The sequence below is a fragment of the Danio rerio genome, chromosome 24 (genome assembly GCF_052040795.2).
Source record: "Danio rerio strain M-AB ecotype USA chromosome 24, GRCz13ab, whole genome shotgun sequence".
Classification (NCBI taxonomy): domain Eukaryota; kingdom Metazoa; phylum Chordata; class Actinopteri; order Cypriniformes; family Danionidae; genus Danio; species Danio rerio.
The window spans coordinates 36,880,672-36,892,500 of record NC_141044.1 but is presented as its reverse complement, the minus strand read 5'-3'; the positions used below and the strand labels follow the sequence as shown (position 1 = coordinate 36,892,500).

At 34.3% G+C, this 11,829-nt stretch overlaps 2 protein-coding genes across 4 annotated transcripts in view; one reads left to right on the top strand and one right to left on the bottom strand.

Moving 5' to 3' along the window:
* The window catches only part of LOC571431 (epidermal growth factor receptor-like), a 28,485-nt gene extending 23,265 nt beyond the window's left edge, over window positions 1-5,220 (top strand). Inside the window, 5 exon segments of one of the 3 annotated variants that reach the window (NM_001442704.1) lie at window positions 579-711; window positions 1,226-1,316; window positions 1,698-1,855; window positions 3,358-3,396; window positions 4,800-5,220. In NM_001442704.1, the coding sequence (NP_001429633.1) occupies window positions 579-711; window positions 1,226-1,316; window positions 1,698-1,855; window positions 3,358-3,396; window positions 4,800-4,857 (479 nt within the window). In that variant the 3' untranslated portion in view covers window positions 4,858-5,220. 3 annotated transcript variants of the gene reach the window in all.
* A 434-nt stretch (window positions 5,221-5,654) lies between these two features.
* Window positions 5,655-10,860, bottom strand: LOC147838082 (dynein axonemal heavy chain 5-like). The gene is made up of 7 exons (XM_087308951.1): window positions 10,849-10,860; window positions 8,903-9,076; window positions 8,328-8,462; window positions 7,899-8,232; window positions 7,551-7,632; window positions 5,944-6,057; window positions 5,655-5,829 (listed from the first exon to the last, which is right to left on the bottom strand). The coding sequence occupies exons 1-4, from the start codon at window positions 10,858-10,860 to the stop codon at window positions 8,059-8,061; spliced, it is 495 nt and encodes a 164-aa protein (XP_087165077.1). The 3' UTR covers window positions 5,655-5,829; window positions 5,944-6,057; window positions 7,551-7,632; window positions 7,899-8,058.
* Between the last annotated feature and the right edge of the window lie 969 nt (window positions 10,861-11,829).

The following is an 11,829-nucleotide window of genomic DNA, read 5'->3' as shown; positions in this document are numbered from 1 at the left end:
GAGTTAATAGACTTATTTGGTCTGTGCTTTAGTAAAAAATTTTAATATTAGCTTTATTTTATAAGGGTCTGATAATATGTCTTCATGGTTTACAAATTTTAAAAAATGGTCATTTTGAGTTTTTTTTCCCCGAAAATTATAATAGGTCGAAATAAAAAATGTATTTACTTGTTATGATTGAAAACACAGTGAGGTGAAAAATCCATACATGCTTGAAATAACTTTAAACATTTACTTTTAAACCTTTAAAACAAGAACAAGAAAATTAATTAATTAATTAATTAATTAATATATATAAACAAATAAATAACTAAATTTTATTAATAAATATATATATATATATATATATATATATATATATATATATATATATAATGAATAATAATAATACCAAGAGGATAAAAACAAATAAATAAAAATAAAATAAAAAGGTTGTGGTGTGAAGGATGTGATGGGGGGAAAAAATCTGGGCTATTGTAACAAATATGGATTTCTTAACTGTTAAAATGTTGTCTAAATAGGAATATAAATATGTCTGAAAATTTAACATAATTTGACGAGTCCTCATTATTTTTCAGTACAGCAGAACAGCACCTGTGACAGTATGTGTGGAGATGAAGGCTGTTGGGGTCCGGGGCCGTCCATGTGTGTGTTCTGTCAGCACGTCAGCCGTAGGGGACGCTGTGTCAGTCACTGCAACCTGCTGGACGGGTGAGAGCGCAACATTTCAGAAAGAAAAACATCCTAAAATTCTTAAAGGCAGGTGCTCGATCAAGCCAAACGCAATAGAAAAAGTCCAAAACAATAGCTCTTATTAGCTATCAAAAGACAATTTTAATTTGACGGCTTTTCACTTGACCTGATGAAGACCATGTAGTTTGAAACGTGGGCGAAATAAATTTGTCTTTTCAAAGCTGACTTTTCAGCATTCTTACTCATCATCTGGTCACATTTTACAAGGATAAAGTAGTTTATTTATTTACCAGCATAATAATATAATAAAAATACAAATATAAAAATAGCTAATATATCTAAAAAATAGTATTAATTAATTACATTTATCTTGGTGTGACTCTTGAGTCAGATATGAGTTTCAATAGTCATGTCAAAGCAAGAACTCAATTAAAGAATTAACACTTAAAACTGCAGTCCTAATATAAATATATAACCCAAACAATATTGTCTGCTGATGTTGACTTGTTCTCTACATGTGATGTTTTCTCAGAGACCCTCGAGAGTACATGTCAGATAATGTGTGTTTGGCTTGTGACCCACAATGCAAGGCTCTGAACGGGACGGCAAGTTGTCATGGCCCAGTATGTCACACTATTCACTGCTTAAAGCCCTAATTAATCATATAATGATGCTTAAAGGGACAGTCCACGCAAAAATAAAAATCTACTCACCCTTCAATCAATTGAATTCATTTATTCTGATTAAACAAATATAAAGAATAATGAAAACCTGTAACCATTGACATCTATAGCAGAAAAACAAATTCTATGGCAGTCAATGGTTACAGGTATTCAACATTTTTCAAAATATCTTCTTTTTTGTTTAACAGAAGAAAAGAAAGGTTTGGAACAAGAGCATGTAAATAATGACAGAATTTTCATTTTTAAGTGAACTATCCCTTTAATAAGCTTTAAAGTCACATTTCTGTGTGTTAATTTAGTTTTCTTTTTCTGCCTTTTTAGGGTGCTGATCAGTGTACAGAGTGTGCTCACTTTAAAGATGGGACACACTGCGTGGCACAATGTGCGCACAAAGTGCAAGGCCCTAATAACAGACTAGTCTGGATGTACCCAGACAAAAGCAGACAGTGCCAGCCATGCCATGCTAACTGTACACACGGGTAAGAACAAGTTAAGAACGGCTGGATTATTAGTACTTTATTATTATAAATTCTATCCAATTGAAGTCAGAATTATTCGCCCTCCTGTATATTTTTTCCCAATTTCTGTTTAACAGCTAGATTTTCTTTTAACACATTTCTAATCATAATAGTTTTAATAACTCATTTCTAATAACTGATTTATTTTATCTTTGCCATGATGACAGTAAATAATATTTGACTAGATATTTTTCAAGACACTAGTATTCAGCTTAAAGTGACATTTAAAGGCTTAACTTGGTTAATTAGGCAAGTCGTTGTATAACGATGGTTTGTTCTGTTAACAATCAAAATAAAATATTGCTGGCTACAATTTTGACCTTAAAAGGATTTTTTAAAATTAAAACTGCTTTTATTGTAGCTGAAATAAAACAAATAAGCCTTTCTGCAGAGGAAAACATATTATGGAAAATACTGTGAAAAATTCCTTGCTCTGTTAAACATCATTTGAGAAAAATTTAAAAAAAGATTCAGGAGGGCGAATAATTCTGTCTTCAACTGTATGTTTATTATTAATAATAGATTATTTTGGTCACACTATATTTTAAGGTACAATTCTTGCTATTAATAAATTATTAACTATGACTTTTAACTAATTTGCTGCTTATTAATAGTTGTTATCAGAATAACAGGAGAGCTTGTGTATGTTTACACATGAGAAATTTGAATTCGTAACAGAAGTATCCAAAGTGATCACAAAATCAGTGACTGAAAAAAAAAAAACACTGATAATAAAGGAGTAAAAAATAAGGAAACAGAATACAAAACATAAGTGCTGCACGATGGCGCAGTGGGTAGCACATGCGCCCTGACAGCAAGAAGGTTGCTGGTTCAAGCCTCGGCTGGGTCAGTTGGTATTTCTGTGTGGAGTTTGCATGTTCTCCCCATGCTCCGGTTTCCCCCACAGTCCAAAGACATGTGGTACAGGTGAATTGGGTAGGCTAAATTGTCCATAGTGAATGAGTGTGTATGAATGTTTAGGTAATGTTTATGTAGAAAGGGCATCTGCTGCATTAAACATATGCTGGATAAGTTGGCGGTTTAATCCGTTGTGGCGACCCCAGGTTAATAAAGGGATGATGAATAATGAATACAAAATATATAAATTAAAAATGTATGCACAGGTACATTGCTATATACACCTGATATTGTATGTGTAGTTATATAATGTAAATTGAAATGTGAACTATGTTGTTAAATAAGTGTATATACAGTATGTCTATAAATAGTGTTGTTGTTCCACAAGGAACTAGAATAAGATCATGCAGAACTTATATTTATTAAGTACTTAAAAACAGCCAATCTCCTAATATCCACAGTGAGAATTGATCCTTAAACCAAAGTATTACCATTATTTCTTGATTATTATATGGAATTAAATAATTGATAATTAACAATCATAATAAATAATTCAACTTAAGATTTGTGTAATTAGTTTTGTAAAATGTGTGTGTTTATTATAGGTGTAGTGGACCAGGACTGCATGGCTGTGAACCGAAAGGGTACAGTAAATTATCAGTTACTATTCTTCAGCATTAAAGTCTGCATGAAATCAGAATTTGTAATGTTTATTTTGCCTATAGTCTTACAGTGAACAATTAATACATTCTGTTATAACAACGGTTTGTTTTAATAATCTTTATTTAAAATCTAACCATTTGCTTTTGATCTGGAACAGCAGTCCTCCATTGATGTCAGTTTGACAGCTTCTGTGAAATATGCATAGCCACGCCCCTCCAACTGTTAGTTTGCTGGAAGTGAAAGATGAGAGAAGTACAAAAGAAAGCCACACCCCCTTCTTAATATTCAATTTCAGTGGGAAATACATCATCACAACTTCTGGTTTACGCAGACTTGAAAGCAGATCAATAACTAATGCAAAATAAGAATAAAAAAAAATCAAGATCTGACTCATTTTACACTCTTAATACACATCTTTGAAGTTCTGATTTATCTGCGTACAATATAATACACACAACAGAAAGAATGTCCTAGAATTCAAAATAAGAGCTAGCAGTAGATAGCACAATCGCCTCACAGCACAAAGGTCGCTGGTTCGAACCGAGGCTGGGTCAGTTGGCATTTCTGTGTGGAGTTTGCATATTCTCCCCGTGTTGGCGTGGGTTTCCCCCACAGTCCAAAGACATGTGCTATAGGTGAATTGAATAAACCAAATTGACCATAGTGTATGTGTGTGAATGGAGGAGTATGGATGTTTCCCAGTGTTGGGCTGCAGCTGGAAGGGTATCCGCTGCGTAAAACATGCTGAATAAGTTGGCGGTTCATTCCGCTGTGGCGACCCCTGATTAATAAAGGCACCAAGCTGAATATTAAAACACATTAACATTGAAGCACTTAACAAATGAAGTTAACAACAAGTAATCTCTGGGCGAGTCATTCACAGTGAGTCAATTCATTTATAAATGAACCGTTTTGACTCTGAATTAACATTTCAGTGACAAAAAAAGAGATCTGGCGCCACCTCCTGGACATTTTGGTTTCAATTTAATGTGGCCTGTAATTTAAAAATTAGAATGGAATACTTTAATGATTGGACTTTTCCAAATGCTGAATATCAAAATAAACAGTGCTCAGCATATTTGAGTACACCTCATTTTGAAAATGAATATTTTTATCCATTTCTGTGAATACAGGCAATGTATTTTGGTTCATTTAAACAAAACAGATTTATTAAACAGATATATTAAAATAAAATTTTAGTCACTAAATAACTCCTTATAAAATCTAAATAGCCAAAATAAAGGCAAAAGAAAATCACTGAAACATAAAAAAAAACGAAAAAAAAACGAATTAAGATAAATTAAAATGAGTTACATATATACATACACACACACACACACACATAATAAATGATCATACCTGTGGTACTCTTTTCTTAATCTAGATCTTGCCTTGGCCCTGTGGATCAATCAGCAAATGATAACGAGCAGCTTTCGTCATGATGATGCCGTTCTGAATGGACAGGTCATCATTGGGGAGGTCCTGCAGGTTCCATTCTATCATCATCAAATTCTCATCAAATTCGGGTTCTGCAGGGAAAACCATTGTATACGATGTAAAAGCTGTAAAAACAAGCTTGAATATATGACTGATTTTGGTGACAATTCAGTTGAAGAGGTCATAAGCATGATTGACATCTGGGCATAATAATTGTCCTGAATATTTTTCACTTCTTCACTGGAACAAGCTATATTTTTCATTCAAATGTCTCATTAAAGGGGTCATTACTCTGTTGAATCATTTCTTTAGAGTTCCATTAATATTTAATGACATTTTAATGAAAAATGTAGCACTGTAATCGAGGTAAAAAAAAGTTAATAAAAATTTATATATATATATATATATATATATATATATATATATATATATATATATATATATATATATATATATATATATATATATATATATATATATATATATATATATATATATATATGGCCCATAAAATTCATGACATTTATAATGGCTTCATGACAATCATGTTTATGACAGATTTATGACAGAAGTTTTTGTCATCATGGTTGTGATTTTTTGTTTAATATCAAATTGTCATAACTAACAATGTCATCTGTGCATTCAAAATGTCATGACTGAGTCAATTTTTATAAGCCTGCATAAATCGTCATTCATGTTCATGATGTGTCATATCATGATTATAAAGGTTTTATGACAATCTTATGAACACATGTCAATCAAATAACGTGTTACCCTGATTTTTATGTTGAAATGAATATACCTCACTGCAAGGAATGTGCCTGCTATCCATCTCTTTCTTCCACTGTTGCATGAGAAGAGTTCGATACTCTTAGTTGAAAGGTCCAGAGTAAGACAGAAATCCTGTGGCAAGTAACACATCACCGACCATATCTTTGATTTGCCTCTCAGACTGAGCACTGCTTTCTCCAGCGAACCTAAGACAAATACATATGCACATACACAGCTCTGTTTGGATGATTTATGTATTATTTAAATGTAAAAGTATTCTATATAGCCAATAAGACGTAATCCTGCAAGGAATTTGTAACCTTTTCTCCACCAAGTCCATCTATAAGTGCCACGGCATTGGACATTTTCTTTTTGCATGCCTCAGCATCACCCAGCAGGTCTTGCTTCTCCTTCATGGCAGCGTCATACATCGCCTCTGTAAACGTGTGCATTTATATTCCCTAAAGAGGTTAATGAACTTGAATCTCACAATTAAAAATGCTAATTTAAACATACATATTAAATAAATGCTACATACATATTAAATAAAAATACTTAAGAAACTGTCCATTGTTGTGGATTGAAAAGTCATGGAGATTATTTGTTTCTACCTATTTTCTTTTTTTAAAAATAGAACTGGTTTTTGATTCCCAGCCGTAACTATATGCAACCACAAAACCAGTCTTAGGTTGCACGAGTATATTTGTGGTGATAGCCCATAATGTACTGTATGGGTCAAAACTAATGGTGTTTATATATATATATATATATATATATATATATATATATATATATATATATATATATATATATATATATATATATATATATATATATATATATTACTAAAATCGTTAGAAAATCAAGTAAAGATCCTGTTTCATGGAGGTATTTTGAACATTTCCTACTGCAAATATATCAAAACTACATTTTTAATTAGTAATATCAGGTTATCTGCAGGTTTATAGGAGTTATATTTAAGACTTTTTAATACAACACAGAATGAAATTTACCTGACCGACATTCAGGATGTCTCTGTACATTGCTGCATTCATCTTTCCCTCTATCCTGCCTATTCTTCCAGTTTCTCCTGCTGAAATACATCCCTACAGCATGATGCTGCCACTGTAGGGATGGTATTAGACTGGTGATGAGCGGTGCCTGGTTTTGGGGTGTTATACTGTATAAAGGGATATCCCTTATTATGGTGGGCATATGCCTTATTTTTCACATTCCAATTTTGACAGGTATGCACTAAAGTGTGACAAACATTGTAAATATAATAAATCAATAAGTGGGCAAATACTTTCACACCACTCTTTATTTATATATTTATATATATTTATATTTATATATATATATATATATATATATATATATATATATATATATATATATATATATATATATATATATATATATATATATATATATATATATATATATAAACAAACATGCCTGCAACGCAAAAAAAATAATAATACCAGTTAATACAAGTCTTAAGAAGTTAATTAAATAATGCAGGAAACTCAAAATTAGCTAAAAGAGTAAATAAAGAAATCAGTAAGGGACAACATCTATGATAGACATCTATATTAAAGGAATAGTCCACCCAAAATGAGAATTCTGTCATCATTTACACACCCTTAACTAGTTCCAAACCTGTTTGAATTTCTTTCGCCTTCAAGATATTTTGAAGCATGTTGGGAAAACCACTGACTACCATAGTCTATTTTTTCCCACTATGGATATCAATGGCTACTGGTTACCAGCATTCTTCGAAATATCTTCTTTTGCGTTTTAGAAAGTTTGCAACAACTTGAGGGTAAGTAAATGGCGAGTATGCTTTTTACATTTTTGGATGAACTACCCCTTTAATGCGTTTTCAATACAGCATAAAACCTAATGACTTCACATATCTATTTACCTGTAATAAATCAATGGTCTGCTTTATGCACACGTATTCAAGCCTCTGCATTTTGGGCAGTGAAGACAAAATTCATCAAATCCTGTAGAAAATGTAGGGAAGAGTTTAAAACAAGTATAATAATAGTAATAACCGGTTTTAGATATCTCAATAGTCAATAAAAGCTTTTAAAAACAGTGCACACAATTCTGTCTGACCTTTCCTTGGGCAATGTCAAAAAAGAAAATCAATAGAGCTTTTCATATGCATAAACTGTTAACAGGCTAATATTGATCCATTTCTGAATTGAAGTTGTAAACACTTCACACTATTAGATACCTTCTTAAACTGTATGTGAATACTACCCACGTGTCTAGTGGTCATCTGTCCAGTCATTAGTTGTGTTCCACTTGGGCCAAGGGTCATAATACCCATGTACAGAGAACAAACAGAACAACAGCCTCCACTCTGTGTACTCAGAGCATTTAACATATATTTGTCAATTGAATAATGAATGACTAACCAAGTCTCATACAGTTGCACAAGTTTGAGAATCCAGGGTGGGTGAGTGTGCAATCAGTCCTGCTTCTTCAGCTTGTTTGGTGATAGCAGCTTCCAGGTCAGGGTAACCAGCTTTATCCAGCATGATCCCCGGAAACAGGTCATTGATCAGACTCATGAACAGAGGCTCATCTTCATCAACCTGAATAAAGACAGGACGAGTTATTTGCGGAGAGTACCTGTGACAACAACACATATGTTCTGTTGCTTCACTGATCAGATTTGGATTATGTTCACCATTTTGGAGAGGTTCATGTCACGCAGGACTCTTATGACCACAGTCTTTTCTGGCTCTGTTGGATTGGACCTCTTAACAGCACCCAACGTTCTCAAAACAGACAAGATGTTCCTCAAGCCAAAGTCATAATGCACCTGTTGAGTATTCAAAAAGTCTGAATAAGCATCAGCAAGAGCTGTCATACAAACAAAACATTTCGTTTTTATTTATATTTTTATTTAGCTTATTCAAATCAAGACAATGACAAACTCATAAATCATGAAAAACAAACATTTGTATAATTATTGTATAATTTAAAATGGTGTTTTCCCCAAAAAACTTAAATAAAAATTGTACTTTGACAAATGTACTGTAAATAAGCAATTAAATGCAATATTATTTTAAGCAGGATTTACAATGCTAAAGCACATTTGGTTTTAGATTTTATTGATAGCGCATTATCAGTATAATAATAAAACTGATTCTGCATTACATGCATTGCTGTATAACCAAATTTAACAACTACACTGAAACGAAAGGGCCTAATGACAACTTACCAGCTCATTAAATTGTGTTGACAATGATTTGTGGGTACCTGTTTGGAAAGCTGTTCCTCACACAGTTTATAAAGAGTGTAAAACTTGCGGCTGAGGACTTGATTTTTCCGAAAACCTGCGCTGGCAAGTTTCACCCTCATAAAGATGGCTCGGTCAGGCACCATCATAGCCACTGTGCGAAACTGAATCTCTCTGAAGTTCTCAGGCAGCTCCTGCCGACCAGCATAACCCGGATTTTGTGATTTTAAAAATGCATTAATTTAATTTTCTTTTCGGCTTAGTCCCTTTTCACTGGGAAACACCCATACACTCATTCATACACAACGGACAATTTAGCCTACCTAATTCACTCTTTGGACTGTGGGGGAAACCAGAGCATCCGGAGGAAACCCACGCAAACGCGGTGAGAACATGCAAACTCCACACAGAAAAGCCAACTGACCAGGGGCCTTTTCAGAAAGGAGGTTAAGTGAAAACGCAGAGTACTTTAACCCTGAATTGAGAGAAACTCTAGGTTTTCAGTTTGAAAATGGCAGGTTTGTTAAACTAGAGAAAGCAGGGTTATGCATTAAGCAGCTATGTTTGCTCATTCTAACTGTCTCTGTTTCACTGATGCAGTGGTGTTACTTTTCAAAATATATGGTCATATATGCTATAACTATGCATTAGTAGATCAAGTTCAGCTGGAGAAAGAAATAGTGATCTCTTTTTTAAGATATTGCCATAGTCACTCGTAATATCTGCGCTCCATTGATAATGCCTTTTTATAGTCACGGTGCGCGCGCTTAACTCAGAGTTGGTCTACTCAAAGTTGATTGACCCAACTCAGATCAGCTGCTCTGAAACCAAAAACTCAGAAGTTTTAATCTCTCAGTAAATCAACTCAGAGTTCAAGTTTAAACTGAGTTGGTTGAACCTCCTTGCTGAAACAGGCCCCCTGTTGAGGCTCAAACCAGCAACTTTCTTCCTGTGAGGCAACAGCACTACCTACTGCACCACAGTTTCACCCCATTAAAAAATACAATTTCATTTAAATATTGATTACATTGAGATAATGTAATGGATTTCATACAGAGCTCAGCACTGGGGGTTCATGAGTCACTCTGTGCTGGGTTGTGGGCAGGAAAGGTATCTGATGGTAAGACATATGCCATAGTAATTGGTAGTTCATTCCGCTGTGGCAACCGTTAATAAAGCAGGGAAGGAAAGTTGTTAAAGTGTTTTAAGTAAATCATAAGTGCCCTCGTTCGAGGTATTTCGAAAACACCTTAATAAATCATGCCCAAATGGGGCTAAAATTAGTCCCATTACCATAGTAAGAAAAATGCCAAACTCGATGCGGTTGAACTCAAAACAACCCCAAGCACCAGACTGGACTAATCCTGTTTGACAAACATTACAAACATTGAGCATCGTCTGAAAAACGTCAAACACTTGAAATATTCACCCTCTATCCTAATGAACAGGTGCTCTGTTAAGATTAATTTGGAGTTTGAGAAGTTCATTTAACCTGCGGCCCAGTCCACGGAAATCCATCTGGTCAGAGCAATTAAAGACAACTACGTACTTTCCCAGGCAGCGGCCCATGTCTTTGGTGGTTTCAGTTTTTCCAGCTGGAGCTCCTCCCATACTCATTCCTAAAGTCTGGACCAATGTGATATAACACCTGCTCGGAACCAATCAAAATAAGCAAGTGGTTAATTTTCAAAAGTAGACGATAAGTGCATCTCTTTAAGGATGTGTTGTTTACACTTGTAATTCCACTGTCTTGATTTGTTTGTCTGGACAAAAAAAAAAAAAGGGAAAAATGATGCATTTGTGAAATCATGTCCTTTTGTTGGCTCCATTTAATGTATTTTGTCCCAGTTGTATTTACAGTGCTGTCCAAAAGTCTTAGGCCTCAGTTGTATTGCCTTGGCTCACTCAGGAAGGTAAAAGGATCGATAGATTAATCAAATACGTAGATTTATTAACAAACACCCACTTGGAAGGCCATCGATAACGCAGGAGCCTCAAGAACAACATGGGTTGCCAACGAAGCACAATTGAGAGAACAAGATGAAGGATTGAACAAAACACAAGAGTGTAAATACACTGGAGATGATTAAACTGATTGCATACAGGAGTGAGACACAGGTGGAAATAATGAACATTTACAAATGGCGGGAACTAGAACAAAAGGGTCACATGATGAAAACAAACACAAATGGAGAATGAAAACATGAGATAAGATCACATGACGAAAACATGGAACACAGGATCTGACAGTGTTGTGGAAAAAAGATTCTGGTCTGCAAAATATTAAAGTCTCCAAGTCAAATTTTTCAAAAAAATGACAAAGTCCGAGATCTCTGAAGTCTTTAGGCAAAGCAGTTTATTGTTACAGCATCAGTAACAACAGAGACAGGTCGTTCGAGTGTCTGCCGAACATAGGCTTGCACACAGTTTAAATACATTTCTGTGTCTTAATACTCCACCCAAATTTACACATTACACACCTCCATCAGCTTCTCCGCTAATGGGATCTTAAATCTCTCAGGTGCCCGCCACCAATAAAGTCTCAGGGTCTTTCAGGGATCTTACCCATGTCCAGATAAGGTCTTTCCTTCCTGTTTCAAAAGCGATGACTCAGCCAAAAAACAATGCTCAACAATATATCTTGTTCACTGTCCACTGAGCTGTCAACTGTAAGTCAAGCTGAAGTTCTCGGGTACTCATATTTTTTAGAAGTCATTACAAATGAGTGTGGGCGCACGTGCAGGTGTGCCTGATCATGAGTTACAGAACAGAATGCAGATGTTCTTATGGCCTTGCTTCCATGTCTACTCACATTGTGACATTAATGCTGCTCTCCTAATTTATCTTCTCATCTCTAAATGCATTTACACAAAATTATTTTTTATTTACCAAAGCACACATACCTGATAATAATGCCACAGGTATGGGTAATAATACAACAGATAAT

Excerpts from the sequence above, each read along its gene's own strand:
- LOC147838082 (XM_087308951.1), bottom strand. Across the intron at positions 8,463-8,902 it reads AGGAACAGCTTTCCAAACAG|GTGCATTATGACTTTGGCTT; the intron begins GTACCCACAAAT and ends AATACTCAACAG. Across the intron at positions 8,233-8,327 it reads ACATGAACCTCTCCAAAATG|GTTGATGAAGATGAGCCTCT; the intron begins GTGAACATAATC and ends GTCTTTATTCAG.